The 18280-nt window shown below is 68.1% G+C and overlaps 6 protein-coding genes across 6 annotated transcripts; 3 read left to right on the plus strand and 3 right to left on the minus strand.

Annotated features, from left to right (window-relative positions):
- The first annotated feature begins 25 nt into the window (after positions 1-25).
- Positions 26-1887, plus strand: FA09DRAFT_328738 (WD40 repeat-like protein). The gene is made up of 6 exons (XM_025741892.1): positions 26-133; positions 208-517; positions 568-1088; positions 1161-1248; positions 1323-1388; positions 1445-1887. The coding sequence occupies exons 1-6, from the start codon at positions 118-120 to the stop codon at positions 1791-1793; spliced, it is 1350 nt and encodes a 449-aa protein (XP_025599607.1). The 5' UTR covers positions 26-117; the 3' UTR covers positions 1794-1887.
- Positions 1788-3891, minus strand: FA09DRAFT_328739 (hypothetical protein). Its single transcript, XM_025741893.1, has 3 exons — positions 3403-3891; positions 2216-2872; positions 1788-2146 (listed from the first exon to the last, which is right to left on the minus strand). The coding sequence occupies exons 1-3, from the start codon at positions 3829-3831 to the stop codon at positions 1925-1927; spliced, it is 1308 nt and encodes a 435-aa protein (XP_025599608.1). The 5' UTR covers positions 3832-3891; the 3' UTR covers positions 1788-1924.
- A 1184-nt stretch (positions 3892-5075) lies between these two features.
- FA09DRAFT_306075 (hypothetical protein) lies at positions 5076-8386 on the plus strand. Its single transcript, XM_025740523.1, has 3 exons — positions 5076-6901; positions 6958-7917; positions 7985-8386. Exons 1-3 carry the CDS (start codon positions 5453-5455, stop codon positions 8099-8101), a joined length of 2526 nt encoding a protein of 841 aa, XP_025599609.1. The 5' UTR covers positions 5076-5452; the 3' UTR covers positions 8102-8386.
- On the minus strand, positions 8363-12958 carry FA09DRAFT_359372 (WD40 repeat-like protein). The gene is made up of 5 exons (XM_025745099.1): positions 12101-12958; positions 11875-12041; positions 9446-11821; positions 9003-9388; positions 8363-8945 (listed from the first exon to the last, which is right to left on the minus strand). The coding sequence occupies exons 1-5, from the start codon at positions 12789-12791 to the stop codon at positions 8522-8524; spliced, it is 4044 nt and encodes a 1347-aa protein (XP_025599610.1). The 5' UTR covers positions 12792-12958; the 3' UTR covers positions 8363-8521.
- Positions 12959-13536: 578 nt separating this feature from the next.
- FA09DRAFT_328740 (putative mitochondrial precursor protein import receptor tom70) lies at positions 13537-16177 on the minus strand. The gene is made up of 8 exons (XM_025741894.1): positions 15728-16177; positions 15483-15674; positions 15167-15352; positions 15007-15116; positions 14891-14954; positions 13915-14836; positions 13850-13856; positions 13537-13785 (listed from the first exon to the last, which is right to left on the minus strand). Exons 1-8 carry the CDS (start codon positions 16104-16106, stop codon positions 13705-13707), a joined length of 1941 nt encoding a protein of 646 aa, XP_025599611.1. The 5' UTR covers positions 16107-16177; the 3' UTR covers positions 13537-13704.
- A 525-nt stretch (positions 16178-16702) lies between these two features.
- Positions 16703-17735, plus strand: FA09DRAFT_328741 (ubiquitin-like protein). The gene is made up of 2 exons (XM_025741895.1): positions 16703-16992; positions 17386-17735. The coding sequence occupies exons 1-2, from the start codon at positions 16762-16764 to the stop codon at positions 17449-17451; spliced, it is 297 nt and encodes a 98-aa protein (XP_025599612.1). The 5' UTR covers positions 16703-16761; the 3' UTR covers positions 17452-17735.
- Positions 17736-18280: the final 545 nt, after the last annotated feature.

Genomic DNA, 18280 nt, shown 5'->3' on the forward strand with positions numbered 1-18280 from the left:
GTGCCGCTGCCTCCTTTGCCTGCCTCCACCTCACACAGCCGCAAGTCGGGCGCATCGGCAGATCAAGGAGCGGAAGAGAGACTTGGACAGACGACCAGGCGCTGCGACGCAACAGCGATGGAGGCGAATCAAGGTGTGGCCTGCGCGCCGCGCTCGGCAGTGCCCCGTGCTGAAGCCCCGTCTCGCTCTCGCCCCCGCTCTGTCCAGCGGCGTCGCTCTACAGCGCCTCGACGGAGCTCTGTGCCGATGCCATCGCCTGTCATCCGCACATGAGCGGTCTCTTCGCACTCGGCACGTACGAAGTGACGCAGGCGGAGGCAGCGCAGGAGCGCGGCGGCGAGGCAGAGAAGCAGCAAGAGGAGGCAGATGATCAAGCAGAGGCCGCAAGCGCCTCGACTTCGCCACAGTACTCGCGCAGAGGACAGGTCAGCTTGCATCGCTTGCTCGGAAGCGACGACAAGGTGGAGTGCGAGCGTCTCGACATGCATTCGGGGCCGGCTGTGCTTGACATGGCATGGTGAGGCGCCTCGTCGTTCGGCAGTGACCTGGCTGATGCTCGAGATGCAGGGCGCCACGCTCGAGTGGCTTTGCACTCCTCGCGGCCGAGGCCACTTCAAGCATCAGTCTGCGTCCGCTCAGCTTCTCCTCGACATCAACCACGCCCAGCTTTGGCGCGCCGCAGCAGCGTACCATGAATACACGTCGCGCACTCGTGCTCTCTCTCGACCTCTCTTCGCGCAAGCCCGGACTTGCAGAGGCACAGGAGCAGCACGGCGATGCGAAACTGCTCATTTCACAGAGCGACGGGTCCCTGGCATATCTGCCGAGCCTCAGCGCTGCCTTTGAGGATGATGGCTCGGCGGGCCGTCAGGCGGAGGAGACGCCCCGTGCCGACAGTCGAGTGGCCGCAGCGGCGGAGTCCGACGATGAAGACGACGACGCAGACGAAGAGACGCTAGCAGCGCACGCAGCGCTGAATGCAGCGTTTGCAGGGCGACCGCGAGGACTCGAGACTTGGGCGGCGCACGGGCACGAGGCGTGGATTGCGGCTTGGGACTGCTGGAGCGACGGCACAGTCGGGTGGAGTGGTGCGTTGCCTGACCTGACGCCTTCTACGGCACCGCGACTGAGATGCTGATTACGGCTTGGCGTCTCGACAGGCGGCGATGATCTGCAGATGCGTGGCTGGGACATGCGCATGCCCAACGCCAGCGCAGGTCGCCAGGCAACGTTCATCAACAAGCGCAGGTGAGTGTCCCGCCAGCTTTGTGCAATCTTCTCCCATCCGGCCTACTGACAGGCGCTGCCTTTGTACCCCTCAGCTTTGACGGCGGCGTGACGGCGATGCAATCATCGCACCTGCGGCAGCATCTCTGGGCCGTCGGCTCGTGAGTTGCAGCTCTCTCGCTGCCATCGTCCGCCTAGGCCTGACAGGCCTGCGCAGGTATGACGGCTCAATACGTCTCTTCGACGCACGCAACCCCTTGCGGCCACTGTCGAGCACCAACGTCGGCGGCGGCGTATGGCGCGTCAAGTGGCACCCTTTCGATGCCTCACGGCTGCTCCTTGGAACGATGCACGACGGCTTCAAGATCCTCACTCTCCCTGTTGGCACCGAGCAAGGCCAACTTCCGCCGCGCGAGGAGATGCACATCGTGCGTCGCTTTGATGCGCACGAGAGTCTGGCGTACGGCTGTGACTGGGATCGAGAGGCGCCCGAGGCGGAGCAGACGCAGAGCCGCGTCGTCAGCTGCTCGTTTTACGATCGCAGATTGCACGTGTGGCGCGGCTGAGAGTGACTGCAACTGTGGTATGACGAGAGAGGCGTGTGGGTAGTGTACAGCGAGACGAACGGAGGTGGTAGTACAGTGATGTGAGGCTTCGTGAGTGGAACGTGAAGGGAAGAGGAAGGCCGGGACGGCGCTCAGAAGTACACGCGTGTCGCCATGCTCACTGCGCTCTCAGAGGGGCAGTAGGGACACTTGACGCGACTGCCGCCCTTGGAGATGCGCGTGAGCGACTCTTGCGCCACGACGTGGCCGCACGCCATGAGCATGGGCGGATTCTCCTCGGTGCCCTGCTCCTTGGACACGGGGCAGGCGAATGTCGAGTGGAAGCGCAGATGCGGCGGCAGGGGGATCTCGACCTGGAGGGGGGCGAGGCGATGATGAGCATGCAGAAGAGATGATGCGGCACACGGCAAGCTCGAACTCACAGGCAGCTCGTCGGCTTGGCTCCACTCGTTGCCAGACTGCTTCATGACGGCACGGACCTTTGCGATGCGATTCAGCGCGCCTCCGGCGCCGATCTCGACGGCCAGGCGCAGCGGTGCTTCGCGCGGCACGCCTTCCTTGGCGCACCACTCGGCCTCGAGCAGCGGCGCCAGGAACGGTGCGTGCATGGCCTGTGCATCGAGGAAGCTGCGGTACGGCGCCGGCACTTGGATGTGCAGCATCTCGAGCGACACGGGCGAGTCGGGCGGAATGTAGAGGATGAAGGTGAGCAGTCGTTGGATCTCGTGCAGATGCGTGCCATGGAAGGCCGCGAGATGCTCGCTGGCGTAGAGCATGGCCCGCTGCGTCGGTGAGAAGCCGTCGTGCGCGTCGTCGGAGCCCAGCGTCGAGCGAGCATCGCTCCACTCCTCCGCCGGCGCTGCAGGCGGGGCGGTGGAAGTGACGGCGGCCCCGAGTGCCAGACGCAGACAGGCGCTGCGATGCAGGGCGAACTCGAGCAGCGAGCCACGCGCAGAGAGCCACTCGGCATGCTCGGTGGCCCAGGCGATGGCAGGCTTGAGATCGCCGCTGTTGAGCGCCCGCAGAATGTGCGAGAGCGCCTGGAAGTCGGCGTGCGACGGTGCGGTAAAGCCTGCCTCCTACGATGCGCAAGACGAAGCGTCAGCATGCGAGTCAGCACAGCAAGCCACGGCGCAGCGACCCCGGCGCTGATGGAATGTCGACACCTCGCTGTGAACGGAAAGAAGGCATAGGGGGAGAAAAAATGTAGCGCAGGCCCTTGTGCCGCGTGTGTGGCCGGTGCGTGCGAGCCCGGACCCCTTTCGGGGTGCCAAAGCGGCGTCGCGTGCCCGTATGAGCACAACACGGCAAAGGGGGAGCAGACGCACATCTCCAGCTAGCTACATCGCACCACACAACGGCCATCAGACGCCTGTGAGGGCGGACAACCGATGCGAGCGGGATGCAGCGGCACTGGCGATGCTGGAACGACGATGTTGGACAGCTATGACTCAAACGCAGAACATGGGCGTTGGATCCTCAGAAAGGACGCCGTTCAGTGCTCTTAAGACCATCCGATGCGGGGTGAGGAAGAAGGGAGGGAGACGAGACGAACGAGACGAACGAGAGTCACGACCACCGCGGCGAGACGAAGCAGGGCGCAACTCACCTGCAGCAGCGTCTGTGCAGCCTCACGCTCGCCGGCGCGCAGCAGGTGGCTCCACACGGTGCGCAGCAGCGCCTCCTGCGGCGCACGTGCGGTGAAGAGCGCCGGCTCGGCAATGCTGGCGTCGAGCGGCGGCTGCGACGCCAGGCGGCGCTCGAGGGTCTTGGAGGCGCGCGAGAGGGCGTTGTAGTACTCCTTTGTGCGTGCGGCGGCCGTCGTTTGCAGCGCGGCGACGGCGCTGGCGAGCTCGGCGCTGGAAGGCGTGCTGCTGCTGCCGCTGCTGCGCGCTGCCTCGAGACGAGCGATGAGCGCATCGAGCTGCGCCGGCAGCGACGAGGAGGGTGCCGCACTGCTGCCCGCGCCGTCGCTGCGGGCGAACAGCGCGGGGGCGCGCGCGGCCAGACGCTCAATGTCGCCCGCGAGTGTCTCCATGGCTGGAGGCGAGGTGGAGCAGCGACGGGCGCGCGGGCGGGCGCTCGACGTGCTGGTGGTTGCGAGGCAGGCGGCGACGGGCGTCTGACGCTGGCGATGGCCAAGGCGCGTCCGGCCCGCGCGAGAGCCGCTCAGTCGCGCCCCGCCAGCCGCTCAGCAGCGCGGCGCCGCCCAGCCGACCGCTGCGGCGCCTGCTCCCGCGCCACGCCATCGTTGCGCCCCTGCTCCCAGCCGTGCGCCAGCAGCGGCGACGCCAGCAGCAGCACTGCCGCCCGTCTGGGCAGACATGCTCAGACGGCACCTGGTCGGTTGCAGCGCTGCCGCAGCTATGGGTTTTGAGCAGCATCCTTGACGATGGACGGAATGGCTGAGCACGCTTCGCGATCCTGCTGGCTTTTGTCGATCTCGACGCCGTCGGCTCCCCGTGCACTTGCTCCGCCGTCCGAAGCTTCACCCGCAGCCGCTCGCTCTTCTTTCCCCTGGAGCTGGAGCACCGTTCGCAGCAGCGCAGCTCGTGCGAGCTCGACTCTGAGAAGGCTGCTCGCCTGCTTGCCGTCGGCGTCGGCGGCGGCGACAGCGACGGAGCCGCGGAGCCCACCGCGCCCATCATCCGCCGCCGAGCGCCCCACCGGCTGAACTCGCAAAGTCTGAGTGCTGCTTGCGCTGCTGCTGCGCTGCGGTTCGAATTGCGTTCAATTCGTTTTCGCCCCTGGATCTGGCGCCCACAGGCAGAAGTGGCTGCGCTTGGAGAGAGGGCGATTGTTTCTTCCGCAGGCTGCAGTCATCGCGAAGCAGCGCCCAGCTGATGAGAAGCGGCCCACACTGGGTGCTGCCTCGCGAGCACGGCAGATCCGGCTGAGAGAGAGCGCGCCGAAGCCGTATCGCGAGCCCGGCGCGGCGCGGCAGCAAGCGGCGCAGGAGGGCAGGCGGGCAGCACGATGCTATGGACGCAGCGCCGTCGTCCCTCGGGTGCTGCGGCTTGCTGCATGAGGGCGAGCGGGAGGGCCGGCCGGGCTGCTGCAGCTCCAGCCGGCTGCTGCTGTCAGACGCAGGCGCGGGGCGGCGTGCTCCTCGACGGTTGCGGCGGGCGGGCAAGCGAGCCCGAGACGCTGTCGCTGTCCCGTCGCGGCGTGCAGCTGGCAGCGGCAGGCGGCGAGCGTGCGAACTCAGCCCGCGCTGCACCTGCTGTGCTGCTGCCGCTGCCATGCCGCCGCACGCCCGCCGGCGCTCTCCGCACCGCTCCTCCACGCTGCCCACGCCCCCGCTGCGTCTCCATCTTCCCATCCATCGCATCACACCCAGCACCTCCATCCCACACCTCGCCCTCCTCGCGGCACCCACTCTCAGAGCGCACGCCCGCGCTCCTCGCCGGCGCACTCCGTCGTCTGCGAAGCGTGTCCGCGTCGCGCTCCCGACTCTCCATCCGCCTGCTCCACGCCGCACGCGCACCTCAGCGCCGCGCGCGCAAGCCCTCCGCCCCGTCCTTTGTGCGCTCGCCATCGCTCCAGGCCCGCGCGCGGCTCGCTGCCGTCGCCGCCACTCCTCCGCACACCACTGCTGCGGCTGCGGCGGCCACCAGCATCCCTATCGCACCACGCACCACGCCGCGCGCGCGCCCGCCATGTCCAAGCTGCCGCCGCAGTCGCTGTGGAGCCGCGCCGCGAGCAAGCCGGCGCCGCGCCTGCGCACTGCCCTCGCGGCGCACCATGCCGCCACGCGCCATGCAAGTGCGGCATCGAGCGTCGCCTTCATGCCCAGCGGCGGCAGCGCGCCGCTGCTGCTCATGCCCAGCGACGTGCCCGACGTGCCCGGCGCCGTGCTGGCGCCGTACTGCGGGCCGCAGCCGCTGGCCGTCGTCGAGGCCTGGGAGCGCGGACAGCTCGTGCTGAGCAGCAACAGTGGCACCAGCCAAAGCAGCGTGGCGTCCGGCAGCAACGTCGCCAGCACGAGCGGCAGTAGCAGCAGTGCAGCAGTGGTGCAGCTCCACGTCAATCCGCGCGCCTCGGCTGCACTGCTGGCGCCCATCCCGATGCGCCGCTACTTCTCCACCTCCTTCGCCGCCGCATCGCACGGCGGCATCAGCACAAGCAGCGGCGCCGCGCCTGTGCCGCTGCCCACCGCAGCGAGCGGCAAGCGCGCGGTACGCACCAGCGAGGCCTCGTCCGGCGGCTTCCTCGAGCCTGCGCCGCTTGCCGGCCGGCCGGGCACCATGGACACGCTGCACATTCGTCTCGCCGAGCTGGCTGTCGGCTCAACGCGCAGCGGCCACCGCAGCGGCGGTGCCGGTGGCTCCGGCTGGAGCTACGGCGGCTCGACGGCCATGGGTGCTGCGCGGCTGTCCGCCGCACTGCCGCCCGAGGTCGCCACGGTCATCGGGCAGGACATCGTGGCTGCGCCATCGTCTGGCTCCTCATCCACCGCCAGCTCGCCCAACTTGACGCCACCCGCCTCGCCGGGCCCACAGCAGGCACTGCAGGCGCGCAGCGAGTCGCTGCCGAGCAGCAGCACGCAGCCGCCCACGGGCCGTGCCACGCTTGATGCGCTCGCATCGCGTGCTGCCTTATCAACATCACCGCCGCCCGGCGTGTCAGCGCCCGTCTCCTCGGACGCGCCGCTCACGCTGCCGTCGGACTGGGAGGGGCAGTTCCGTGCGCCGCGCTCACAGCGCCACGCCTACACTTTCGAGCACGGCGCTTTTGGCATTCCCAAGCGGCATCCGCTCTCCTCCGTGCGCACGCGTCGGCCCAACTCCGAGCCTGCACCCGCGCCTGCGCCGCGCAGTCGGCTGGCGCAGGCCGCCGACTTCCTCACGGGCGCTGCGCCGCCCGCGCAGGGACCTGGGCCGATCGACGGCGAAGAGGCACGGCGTGCGGCGCTCAGCGGCGGCAGTACGGCCGAAGGCAAGGAGGCCTTTCTCTCCACCGCCGACGTCGAGGCAGACGTGGCGCAGCTGGCTGACGGCAAGGAGCTGCTGCTGCGCAAGAGCCGCATCCGCGATGCCTCGGGCCAGATCGTGCGTGAGCGGCTGCGCAGCGTGCAGGTCGGCGAGGATGCGTACTTCCTGCGGCCGGTGAGTACTCCTTTTGCTGCCGCTAGGCTTATCGGACTGCTGACGGCTGCAACCAGGACTCGCTCGGCGTGGCTGACGGCGTCGGCGGATGGGCGTCGCGGCCTGGCGCTGATCCGGCGCTCTTCTCGCGCCTGCTGATGCACTTCTGTGCCGTCGAGCTGTCGCGCTACGACCAGCTCTCGGCCGCCGAGCTCGATGCCAACGACGGCTCTCTGCTAGCGGCGTGGTCGGCCGTGGACCCTGTCGAGGTGATGCACCATGCCTGGGAGCGCTGCGTTCGTGCTTCGCGGCGCGAGGGCATTCTCGGCTCCTCGACGGCGCTCATTGCGCTGCTGCGAGGCGACGAGCTGCGCATTGCAAACGTAGGCGACTGCGTCTTGCTCATCATCCGTGCTGGCGACTTGCTCTTCCGCTCCGAAGAGCAGCAGCACTCCTTCAACTTTCCCGTGCAGCTCGGCATGATGGGCGAGACGGCCGCCTCGATGGACCGCCGGCGCCGCGAGGGCAAGAAGAATGCGGCGCGCGAAGGCGCCGTCGGCACGTCGGACGAGGAGGACTACGACGAGCTGGAGAGCGTCCCGCGTCGTGCGCGGCCCGAGCCGGCACGCGCTGGCCTCGACGTCGGCAGCGCTGGCGCCGCAGCGGCCGAGGGCGAGGAGGATGCGGGCGAGGAGTGGGACGAGCCGCGTCGCGATGCCGGGCGCTACACGGTCAAGGTGCAGCGCGGCGACATCATCGTCGTGGGCTCCGACGGGCTGATGGACAACTTGTTCGACGAGGACATCCTCGAGGAGGTGCTGCGCTTTGCGCCGTGGCCGCCGCGCTCCAACACCTCGTCGCCCGACGCCTCCGGCTCATCGCCATCCCGCGGCGCGCAGCAGGCGCCCGAGCCACTGCCGAGCGACTTTAGCCCGCAGCTCGTCAGCGAGGCTCTCTGCTCGCGCGCCAAGGCCGTCTCCGAGGACAGCCGCGCCGTTAGCTCGCCATTCCAGCAGCGTGCTGTCGAAGAAGGCCTGGTGCGTCGAGACCCGCGCAGCCCCTCGCCCAAGCTCCCTGCTGACGTATCGTTCCTTCTCTCCACAGCACTACGTCGGCGGCAAGCACGACGACATCAGCGTGCTCGTCGCCGTCATCGGCGAGCGCCGCAACGAGGCCGACGTCCCGGTGCCCAGCCTCACCTCTGCCACCGCCAAGGCATGATGCCTCTGGCGTGTGACTCTCGCCTCGCCTCACCGCAAGCCTCGCCTTCCTCTGCCGCTCTCTCCCGGCTCCAAACACTGATGACCACTCTCTCACGTCCCGCACACACACACACACTGCTCCCACGGTTACCTCTCTCCCGCTGACACCCTCCATCGCCCGCGTCCTTGTTGCTCCACCTTGTCTCGCGTTCCCCTACACCTGCGCTACCCGACCCCGTTCCCGCGCCTGCGGCCTGTACGAATAGAGCGACCCTCAGATCTCAAACGAGGCATGTGCATCACGACAGCAGAGGGACGGCATTAGAGTACAGCGGGTGGAAATGTCGGGTGCGGCGGATGTGCCGCGCAAGGAGTGGGGGTGCGAAGAGGAGCAGAAGGAGGAGCTCTATGAAGGGCCAGAGGCGACAGGGGTGCGCGACTAGGCGCTGATGATGCGCGAGCGGTAGCGCAGCTCCGGGTCGCCGCTGGAGCGCCAGTAGAAGCGCTGCACCTCGGCGAGCGTCGTGTTGAGCGGCAGCACGATGTCGTTGCAGAGAATCTCGATGAGGTCCACCGCGTCGGGCAGGTGCGACATGGAGCGCACCGACGAGGCCGCCGACGGCGGCGACGAGGCCTCGCCGCGCCGCTTGGCGGCGGCTGCGTTGGCGGCATTGGCGAGTGCAGTCATGCTCAGGCCGCTCGAGGCGCGGTGCAGCGGCGACGTCGGGTCGACGGACGGCCGCCGAGAGCCGGCGATGCTATGGTTGCGCGAGCTCGACGTGTGCGCCAGCTCCAGCTTCTCGGCCACGTACGCGCAGCTCTTCTTGATGCGCAGCATGCGTGTGGCCGTCAGACGTGCACCACTACGGACAGAGGGTCAGCCGCGAGAACGCCATGGCTGCTGGGCTCTTCGGACTCACCCGCTCGGCAGCTCTGGGAGCGGCACAGGCGTCGAGCCGCTGATGTTGCCGTACCCGCCGAAGCCGTCGGCACGTCCGCGCAGCTCGGGCGCAATCCACGGCGCGAGCGTAAAGCTGATCTTGCTCGGGTCGCGCGTCGGGCCGCGGTTGTGCAGCAGAAAGTCGAGCAGCCAGAGTGGTGCAGCAGCCTCGAGTGCGCCGGCATCCTGAGCTACTGTCCGCACGAGGCCACGGTACTGCGCTTGCCACGAGCCGGGCTCGGGCGCTTGCTCCACGAGGATCGTCGTGTCGGCCAGGAAGGAGTAGGTCGGGATCTCTGACGCCGACGCCGGCTGCACCGGCTGAGAGAGAAGCTGGCGCAGTGCGGCATTCTTGTCCTCGACCGGCTGTGCGCGGACAGGCGTCAGTGTGGCAGCTCTCGCAGCCCAGCGCGATGCACTCACCGCCACGATTGCAACTTCTGGCTTCTCGTCGGCCTTAGATGCCGACACGTCCGCATTCTTGTCGCCCTTGCGATTCTTGCCGATGCGCAGGCGGCTCATGAGTCCGCCACTGGTCGGTGCCGCCGCCGTGGTGATCGCCGGGCTGGTCGCGCCGGGTGTCGTGACATTGGTCGGAGTCGAAGGCTGCGCTGCGCCGCTCTGGTTCGGCAGGGAGAAGTAGTCTCCGGGCGATCCGGGAGCGCCTGCGCCGCTTGACCCAGCAGCAGTCCGCGAGGTGAGGCTCGCAAGCCCGCGCGAAGCGGAAGGCGTCAGCGGGGCGGCGCCGGCCGGCAGCAGCGCTGGCGTCTTGGGCGGCTCGGCAAGGGCGATCGTCATGCCCGGCGTACGTTGCAGGTCTCTAAATGTCCGGCCGTTGGGGATGCTGATCTGCGACGGCGGCGAGTGCAGCAGCTTCGGGTGGTCAAGCGCGAGTTGTCCGGGCCGCATCGGCGGCGAGGGGCCGGAACGCAGCTTGTACTCCATCGAGACGAACGTGTCGAAGAGATTGCGCAGGACGAGCTTGCCCATGTTGATGCGTTGGTCCTCCTTGGCGAAAGCTTGCGGCACGAAGTCGCAGTCGTCGAGGTAGATCTCGGCGTCGAAGGCGCGCAGCTCCTCGAGATGCACAGAGAGGAGGCCGCCGCGCACGTCGGCCGTGCACCACAGCAGCGTCGCCGCCTCGCCCTCGATGCGCTCGCGCACGAGATTGAGCGCGTCAGCCGGCGCCACCTCGTCTGAGTTGGGGTCGCGAAACTCGATGTCGCCGGCGTCTCGCGCGGCGGTGACAACATCCTGCGTGCGAAACACGCCGAGACATGCGCCCTTGACGATGTCCCAGACAGCAACGACGCCGGCCGTGTCGATGGTCAGCACGTGGCGGCGGTCGTTGAGCATCGACGTGCGGATGAGGCCATGTGTGCCCTCGATGACATCAGCTGGAGCAGAGTAGAGCGGGATGGCGTCGGGAGCAGCGTCGCGCTCCTCGTATGCTTGCCGCGCCTCGATGGCCGCATCTTCCGCTGCCTCCTCGTCATCGACGACGGCAGCCTCGTTCGAGGCCTCGCGCGCCAGGCTGTCACGGGGCAGCGGCTCTTGCTCGGGCGCAAAGCGGATGCTCGCGCTACGCGTGCTCTTTGGCCGCGTCGTCTCGCTAAGCAGCGATGCCGGGATGGGGGACGCAGGCGACATGTGCTGCGTGATGTCGAAGGACGGCGACGAGAATGGCGGCGTGCTGCGGAACTGCGAGCTGAAGCGCGACGTGGCGCCTCCGCTGTCAGGGTCACGCGAGACCATGCTGCTAAGGCCAGTCACGGCGGCGTAGCTCTCGCTGGCTGGAGGCGCGAGGCTGACCAGTGAGTCGAAGGGGATGCCGTAGAGCGTGGCAGCGGGGTGGTGTTGCGAGGCACCTGCCAGCTCGTGCACGTCTGTCGACGTGGCCTGCGACGCGCTGGACAGCGTGTGGCGATGACGGCTGCCCGACGCCGCGCGCAGGTTTGAGCCAGCAAGGTGCGACGGCACCTGGAAGCGCAGGCCAGGCGAGTCCATCGACTTGTGCGCGAACGAGACGGATGCTGCCGAGGGACTGCCTTGCGCTGCGCCCGCAGACTTGAGTGCGCTGGTCAGCGACGGAGCCGGCGGCGCGGGAGAGTCCGTGGCGCGAGGAGGGGCGCCAAGTAGCGCCTGCGAGCTAGAGTTGCCCACGGTGCTGCTGATGGGGTAGAGCGCCTCGCGAGACATGCGCGAAGGCACGTCGTTCCAGCGAGCGACGGACGAGCTGCCGCCGGCAGTCCAGACGTACGCATCGTCCTGCGCGATGATCTTGTGGATGCCCATGTTGTCCTTGCGTGCGCGCGGCACGCCCGTCTTGGAGCCCTCGCCGCTGTCCTTGAAGAGCACGACGCACTCGCCCTCGGCCGGCTCGGCGCAGCGCTCCCAGTCGACCTTGCACACGTAGCCCATGCGGTCGCCCGAGTAGAAGACGTCGAGCGTCGGGTGCGACGAGTGCAGCGACCACACACTCTCGCTGTGGTGCGTAAAGGTGTGCAGGCAGCGCTGCTCGCCCAGCGACCACAGGCGAATCGAGGCGTCTGACGAGGCACTGAGAAGGTAGCGGCCGTCGTCCGACACGACGAGCGAGCGGATGTTGTCGGTGTGGCCGATGAGCGAAGCGATGCGCTTGCCGCTGCGCGGGTCCCATGTCCGCACCACGCGCTCGGGCGTGCCGCCAGCGAGCACAGTGCCGGCTGCGTTCGTGGAGAGGGCGTAGACAGACGCCATGACCTCTGACGCTGGCAACGAGATGATGGGGTCCTCGCGCGTCTCGCGGATGTCCCATAGCTGCAGCAGCAAGATCAGAGGTGCTAGGCCAGGACGGTCACTATCCTGCTCACCTTGACTGTCGAGTCGAAGCCTCCACTCGCGACCCAGGCAGGCTCCCGCGCATGTGTCAGAGCGCGCACGTAGTCGAGATGCGTGCCGAGCAGCTCAGGCGTCACGGCGCCACGAGCATCGTGTGGGTTCCACATTCGCACAGAGCCATCTGATCCAGCAGACACGACTGGGGACGGCAACCCAGGGCTCAGCACATGGAACGGCAGGGCTCTCCTGGCGACTCACGCGTCTGGTTCATGTTGCACAGCAGCATGTCGTTGACCCAATCCGTATGGCTCTGCACGCACTGCCGAAACTTGGCGCTGGGCAGCCGCTCGCGTGCCCTTTGCGGATCCACCTGCCACGCCTGCTCCATCGGGATGGGCCCGGGCTCCTCGTCTCCATCATCCTCAGCCGACATGCGGCCGCCCTGCTCCACTCGCATGCCGTTCTCGTCAATGTCTGCACGATCGCGCCAGCTGCGTGCGACACGCGGCGCCCGGCGCCGCATCGGCAGACCGAGCTCCCAGGATGCCACGAGGCCGTCGCGGGCGCCCGTGTAGAGGATGCCGCGCGGCGTCAGGCCGTCCGAGCCGTCGTCCGAGATGCACGTGCTCGTGTCGAGTGCCAGGCTCGTGACGGGGAGCGTGTGCTGCGGATGCGGCGCACGCGACGTCTGGGCGTCGGCGGGCGGCGTCGCAGGCGGCAGCGACTCGAGCAGCGGCTGCGAGCGGCCATGCCGCGGCAGGCCTGGCGGCGGGAGGGCGAAGTAGGGCAGGCCGGACGTGGGCCGCGGCGGCAGCGAGTATGTCACTCGCCGTGGCGGCGGCGGGACTCTTGGCACCACAGGAGCTTCACCGCCTGCACCGCTGCTGCCAGCATTGGCGCCGTTCGGCGTGGCCGCAGCGCCCGACGGCGTGGAGGCGGGCAGCGCCATGGCGGCGTGTGGAGAAGGCGCGGCGCTGTGGAGAGCAGCCGGTGGGGCGCGGACGCGGGCTCGATGGGCAGCGTTGGCACCCGCTGTGGTGTCGCACGAGCAGCGAGACGGCGTCGAATGTGCGTGGGATGGATGTGGAGCTGGGGAGGGGACGCGAGATAGTGGAGAGGGCCAGAGGGCGAAGGAGCGGCTCTCGCGGCCGCACCCGGCGGCTGCTCTCCGCGCGGCGCGGCGCGGCGCGGCGGTGCGGCTCGGCACCGCACCCCGCGAGCCCGGCAGGACGACGGCCGCGCTGCCGCTGACCGTCCAGCAGCGCAGCACGGCGCCAGCGCCTTCTGATGCTGCAGGCGGGCAGATCCCCGCGCATCAGAGCCCGTCTCCGCCTGCGCCGCTCGGTGCCTGCTCGGGCAGCATCGTGCATCCTTCATGCACCAGCATGCACGGACGCAGCAGCTGTCTGTGCGGCATCGGTGCCTCGGATAAAGATGCGTGACGGGGCGTGCAAGGGTGCACCATGCGCACCGTCGCCAGCGCCAGCGCGGCAGCGCCACGCTTCGCTGTCGGCCGCAATCTGTGGTCGCTTCCACCCCGCACTCGACTCTGATTCTGGGCTCACGAGCCGGCCAGACGGCCACAGCTTGTCGGCGGTGCAGCATGGCAGCGCACAGGACAGCAGCAGCGAGCAGTGAAGAGCGACGCAGACAGGCGCATTGAGTGGTGATTGCAGTGGTCATACATATGCGGCGGCCGGCAAGCATGCCCCGTGTCGCCAGGTGATGATGAGACGGGGCCACTGGCATCGACGCGCCCTGTCTTGGTTGGTTGTTTCTCCACGGCCGTCCAGTCCTCGTCCTGCCGACACACGCCCCGTCCAGCCCACGCCGCGCTGCTCTTTCCGAACGGAGCCCACGCCTTACACCAGCTGCGCGAGCTGGCTCAGTGCGGCACCCTCCTTCGGGAACGACTTGATGAACTCGAGCTGTGCCCGCGACGCCTGTGGGAAGAAAGATCAGTGCTCTGCAGGCTCCAGCTCGTCGCAGCAGGTTCGGTCTGCTCACGTTCTCGCTGTGAGAGGCAGGCAGTCAGCGTCGCCGCAGATTGAGCGTCACAAGGCTGCACTCACTAGGTGATGGCGTTCTCCAGCTCCTGGTACGTCCGTGCAATCTTGGCCGACTGCTGGAAGTAGCCGATGGCCTCGGTGATCTTGCCCTGCTGCAGGCTCAGCTGCGCCAGCGTCGCGACGGCCGTGTCGCAGTCCGGGTCCGTCTCGAGGGCCTTGCGGCAGAGCGACTCGGCGGTGGGCATGTCCTGCTTCCACTGGAAGAGCGCCAGGGCCTTGTTGATCATCGGCAGCACGCTCGGGCTGTTCGTCTTGCCGCCCTCGATCTCGATGGCGCGGTCAAACTGCTCGACGGCCTCCTCGAACTTCTGCTGGTCCAGCAGCAGCTCGCCAAAGTAGTTGTACGCCTCCGACGACGACTCAAACGTGCGCAGCAGCTTCTTGAACTCGTGCATCGAGCGCTCCGTCTCGCCCTTCTTGTAGCGCGCCACGGCGTGCTGCACCTGCGAGAAGATGAACGTGTTGTCGAGCTCCGTCGACTTCTTGTAGTCCGTGATGGCCTCGTCGAACTCGCTGAGGATAAAGTGCACCTGGCCGCGGTGGTAGTAGATGTCCGGGTCGCTCGCGTCCGCCGTCGTGGCGCGGTCAAAGTCGCGGAACGCCTCGTCCTTGTCGCCCAGCTCCATGTGCACGCTGGCCTTCTTGACCCACGTCTGCGCGTAGCCGGGCAGCAGCGTCGTGCTGCGCTCCAGGTCCTCGAGCGCGCCCGGCGCATCGCCAATGACGAAGCGGAACGTGCCGCGCATGTTGAGCGCCATGGCCTCGAGCGTCTCGCTGCTCAGCTTGTCCTCGGCTGCGTCGTTGCTGAGCGACTCGTTGAGCAACGTGAAGCCGTGCGGGTAGTTGCGCGCCTCGATGGCGTCGTATGCCAGCATCAGCTGGTTGTCACCGCGCGACGGCGAGGCCGGCAATTGTGGCCGCGGCTCTGCGGAAGCGCAGAGTCAGCAAGCAGCAGGCGCGTGCTCTCGAGGCCACTCACTTGACCGGAAGGCCTCGAGGTACGCAGTCACGAACGTGGGCGACGGCAGCCGCGGCTCCCGTGTCTTCGATGCCGCGTCAGTCGCAGCTGCATGTCTCTGGCAGTAGCACACGCACCCGCAGGATCTCCTTGGCCTTGGACGAGGCAATCTTCTTCAGCACCCGCTCCACGGCGTCGATGGCGCTTTGGTCCTTGAACTGGCCCAGGATGCCGACAGCGGTGAAGTCTGCGCAGCGTCAGCTCACGCAATGCGCCGCAGCTCGGAGGCAAACTCACCGACCAGACTCTTGAAGAGCGTCGCACGTGCCTCCTCGCCCTGCGGCCCCTCCTCCGCCGCGTCGCCGCCAAGCTGCTCGCGCGCCACAGCGCGGCGGTTCAGCGCCTTGACATAGGTCGCGTCCATCCGCAGCGCCTCGTCGCAGTCCGGCACCACATCTGCTGGCCGCCCGAGGTTCGAGTAGCCTGTGCGGTAGTCCGGTCAGGAGCTGCATCCGCAAGAGGGTCTAGGCACAGCGCCGCGGCAGTAGCAGCGTGCCTGTGCAGCTGGGACCACCAGTGCGCAGCGCTTGCCCCACCTCCAGCCGGCACTCACAGGCTGCGCGATTGCTGTAGAAGACAGCCTGCGGGTCCGCCGCAATGGCTTTTGTGTAGTGGCCCACCGCGGCGTCAAACTCGCGCCGCGAGTAGGCCTTGTTGCCGAGCAGCTTCAGTTTTTGCGCCAAGTCCTTGCGGCGGTCCTCCGGAATGCGACGGATGGCGTCCTCAGAGAGCAGGAAGAGCTCCTCTGTTGGCGCATTGTCAGCGGCATGTGGCTGTGCGCAGCATCGGCCTGCTCACCATCCGTAGCCTCCTCCAGCAGCGGGCCGTCCTCGCGCGCCGGCAGCGAGCCGGCGTCAGCGGCGGCGCTCTTCTTGCCGCCCTTGCTCTTCTTTTTCTTCTTCTTCTCCCCTCCAGCCGCCGCCTTCTCGGAGGAGAGGCGCGGGCTCGAGGTGCCCGATGCCGGCGGCGGCGCGCCGCCACGCGTGCGAGGCCCGGCGAAGAAGTAGTAGCCGGCCGCACCGCCGACGGCGAGCGTGCCGAGGCCGAGCGAGATGGCGAGCAGGCGGTGCTGCTCGACCCAGCGCGAGAAGGACGAAGCGCTTTGCTCGGCACGGGCGCCGGCACGGGCGGCAGTGCGCGAGGCGGCCTGCGCGGCGGCCTCGGGCGTGGGGGCCATGGCTGCTGCGGCGCGCGGAGCGGACGGGTGCTGCTGCAGATGCGAGGTGCGAGCCGGTGCGGATGCTAGGCAGCAGGTGGGTGCGCAGCGACGGCCGGGTGTACGTGGTGCGGCGGGTCAGAGGTGGAGAAGGGAAGCGAAGCGCAGGAGCGGGACAGACGGCCGAGAGCGGCCCGCCGGGGCCATGCTCAGCACAAGGCCCAGGCGAGCGCGACTGCCCTGCCCGCGCCCGCCGCCGGCTGGCTCTCTCTGTCGTCAGCGCGCATCACCCGCGCGTGTTGGCTGAGCCGCTCGCTGCGCAACGCAGCGGCCTGGAGGTGCTGGTCTGCCGATAGATGACAGTCGATATTCAGAGTGAGGTGCGGTGAGCTGACTATCGAGGCTGATGGCGGCGCAGACGCAAGCAGAGAGCCGGCACGGCAGCGGGGTCGCTGCGTGGAGGCTGCCGAAAGAGGGGGAGCCGCGTCAACAGATGCAGCCGCGCGTCGAGGCACGCCGCGGCGCGCACAGCAGCGCGTCGAGCCGGGCGGCGCTCATCATCAGCTGGGTCCAGCGCTGCGGCCTGCCTTGCCACCACCACCACCGCCGCACTCTGCCGCCGCTCTTCGCACATCTCACCTCAAACACACTCCCAGCTCGCACCCCGCCGCACTTGATGGCCATGTCGGACAACGAGGCTCCCGCCGCACCCAAGCCCGAGGGCGCCGACCAGCTCAACATCAAGGTCAAGGACGGCGACGGCAACGAGGTCTTCTTCAAGGTCAAGAAGAGCACGCGCCTCGGCAAGCTGCGCAAGGCGTACGCCGAGCGCATGGGCAAGCCCGAGAACACCGTGCGCTTCCTCTACGACGGCACGCGCGTCAACGACGACGACACGGCCGAGAGTGTGAGTGGTGCGGCGGCAAGGAGAGCGTGGGCTTGGCGTGCGCAGCGGTGGGGTCGAAGGGCATTTTGGAGGGCAGCGCAGAGTGTGCGGCTGTCAGAGGTGATGATTTGCGGCCGCATGCTGTCGCCGCTGTCAGGCTCGAGCTGTACGCACGGCGTGCCTCTTAGAGGTATGCGCTCGTAGCGTGGCTGCAGCGGCAGTCAGGAGCATCTGTTGCCCGTCTGGCACCCGGCGACTACGAACTGGCTCTTCTGCGCTCTCGTGCTGCGCACTACCCGTGCTGTCGTCGCGTCGTCGCCGATTGCGCTCTGGTCCGGTGTTGAGGTCCGCTGCGTGCTGCCTGCCATTGAGAGACTTTCGTCATGCTGACCGCTCTTGCCTGCCCTCACGCAGCTCGAGATCGAGGACCAAGACGAGATCGACGCCATGGTCGAGCAGCTGGGCGGCGTCCGTGCCTAAGCGCTCTGCGCAACGCCATCTCGCCCGGGCCGCTCCTCGCACAAGGTCCGGTCTCGGCGCAGGCGAGATCCACAGCGCTCGTGCGCTTCGCTGCGCCTCACACATCGCCAATGCATGCTCACGAGGTAGTCGCATCGTGCGCCGGGCAGCAAGGCCTCAAAACATCAATGCGCCGCCTCATCGTCACGCCAGCTCCTGCGTCTCGGTCTCTCTCCCGCCTCACTCGCCGTACTACACATCCGCGTGCTGCCTCGCTCGCGCGAGCCAGCACCCGTCCATTCCCAGCCTTTGTATCACCAGCCCACAATCACGCAAGATAGCGCCCTGCGTGCGAGTCTGTTCGAGAGGCGAGCCGCGAGTATTCAGGACGCATCATCAGAGAGTGACCCTCGCGGCCCGAGCACGTGTGTGAGCGGTGCGAGCGAGCCAAGCAGACTGTGCTCGGCGGCAGCGATTGCAAGCTGGCGCAGAACTGACGCCTGCAGACAGCCAGCACCCTGAAGACGGCAAAGAAGTGTATTGACGCGGCGCGGGGTTTATAGGGCGTGGATGGCGGATGGGAGAGTCCGAAAGGGGAGAGTGGGATGGTGTGGAGAGTGATGTAGATGCGGCGGGCAAGATGGAGTGGGAGCTGGACGCGATGGAGAGAGAGCGCGCGAGGCCCATCGGCCGTGCTGTCGGCGGAGGATGCCGCAGAGGCTCGAGAGATGATGGAGGAGCGGACAGGAGAGGAGGCGGACATCCGGGCCATACGTAAGGAAGTCGTAAACGAGGCATGTAGTGGCGCCGCAGACGCGCCGAGAGAGGAGGGAGAGGCACCGCAGAGCTC

Source organism: Tilletiopsis washingtonensis, assembly GCF_003144115.1.
Source record: "Tilletiopsis washingtonensis strain MCA 4186 unplaced genomic scaffold FA09scaffold_6, whole genome shotgun sequence".
NCBI lineage: Eukaryota > Fungi > Basidiomycota > Exobasidiomycetes > Entylomatales > Tilletiopsis > Tilletiopsis washingtonensis.

Bases quoted from the DNA above. Each gene is read 5' to 3' on its own strand.
- FA09DRAFT_328738 (XM_025741892.1), top strand. The intron at 518-567 runs GTGAGGCGCCTC...CTCGAGATGCAG, and splicing joins GCTGTGCTTGACATGGCATG to GGCGCCACGCTCGAGTGGCT. The intron at 1,389-1,444 runs GTGAGTTGCAGC...AGGCCTGCGCAG, and splicing joins CATCTCTGGGCCGTCGGCTC to GTATGACGGCTCAATACGTC.
- FA09DRAFT_328739 (XM_025741893.1), bottom strand. From the start codon at position 3,831: ATGGAGACACTCGCGGGCGACATTGAGCGTCTGGCCGCGCGCGCCCCC. The intron at 2,873-3,402 runs GTGAGTTGCGCC...TGCGCATCGTAG, and splicing joins CTGCACAGACGCTGCTGCAG to GAGGCAGGCTTTACCGCACC. The intron at 2,147-2,215 runs GTGAGTTCGAGC...GCCCCCCTCCAG, and splicing joins GCCAAGCCGACGAGCTGCCT to GTCGAGATCCCCCTGCCGCC.
- FA09DRAFT_306075 (XM_025740523.1), top strand. From the start codon at position 5,453: ATGTCCAAGCTGCCGCCGCAGTCGCTGTGGAGCCGCGCCGCGAGCAAG. The intron at 6,902-6,957 runs GTGAGTACTCCT...GGCTGCAACCAG, and splicing joins ATGCGTACTTCCTGCGGCCG to GACTCGCTCGGCGTGGCTGA. The intron at 7,918-7,984 runs GTGCGTCGAGAC...TTCTCTCCACAG, and splicing joins GTGCTGTCGAAGAAGGCCTG to CACTACGTCGGCGGCAAGCA.
- FA09DRAFT_359372 (XM_025745099.1), bottom strand. From the start codon at position 12,791: ATGGCGCTGCCCGCCTCCACGCCGTCGGGCGCTGCGGCCACGCCGAAC. The intron at 11,822-11,874 runs GTGAGCAGGATA...TTGCTGCTGCAG, and splicing joins GCTTCGACTCGACAGTCAAG to CTATGGGACATCCGCGAGAC. The intron at 8,946-9,002 runs GTGAGTCCGAAG...CTCTGTCCGTAG, and splicing joins CTCCCAGAGCTGCCGAGCGG to TGGTGCACGTCTGACGGCCA.
- FA09DRAFT_328740 (XM_025741894.1), bottom strand. From the start codon at position 16,106: ATGGCCCCCACGCCCGAGGCCGCCGCGCAGGCCGCCTCGCGCACTGCC. The intron at 14,955-15,006 runs GTGCGTGTGCTA...GCGGCATCGAAG, and splicing joins AGGCCAAGGAGATCCTGCGG to ACACGGGAGCCGCGGCTGCC. The intron at 14,837-14,890 runs GTGAGTGGCCTC...GCGCTTCCGCAG, and splicing joins CCTCGAGGCCTTCCGGTCAA to AGCCGCGGCCACAATTGCCG.
- FA09DRAFT_328741 (XM_025741895.1), top strand. From the start codon at position 16,762: ATGGCCATGTCGGACAACGAGGCTCCCGCCGCACCCAAGCCCGAGGGC. The intron at 16,993-17,385 runs GTGAGTGGTGCG...GCCCTCACGCAG, and splicing joins ACGACGACACGGCCGAGAGT to CTCGAGATCGAGGACCAAGA.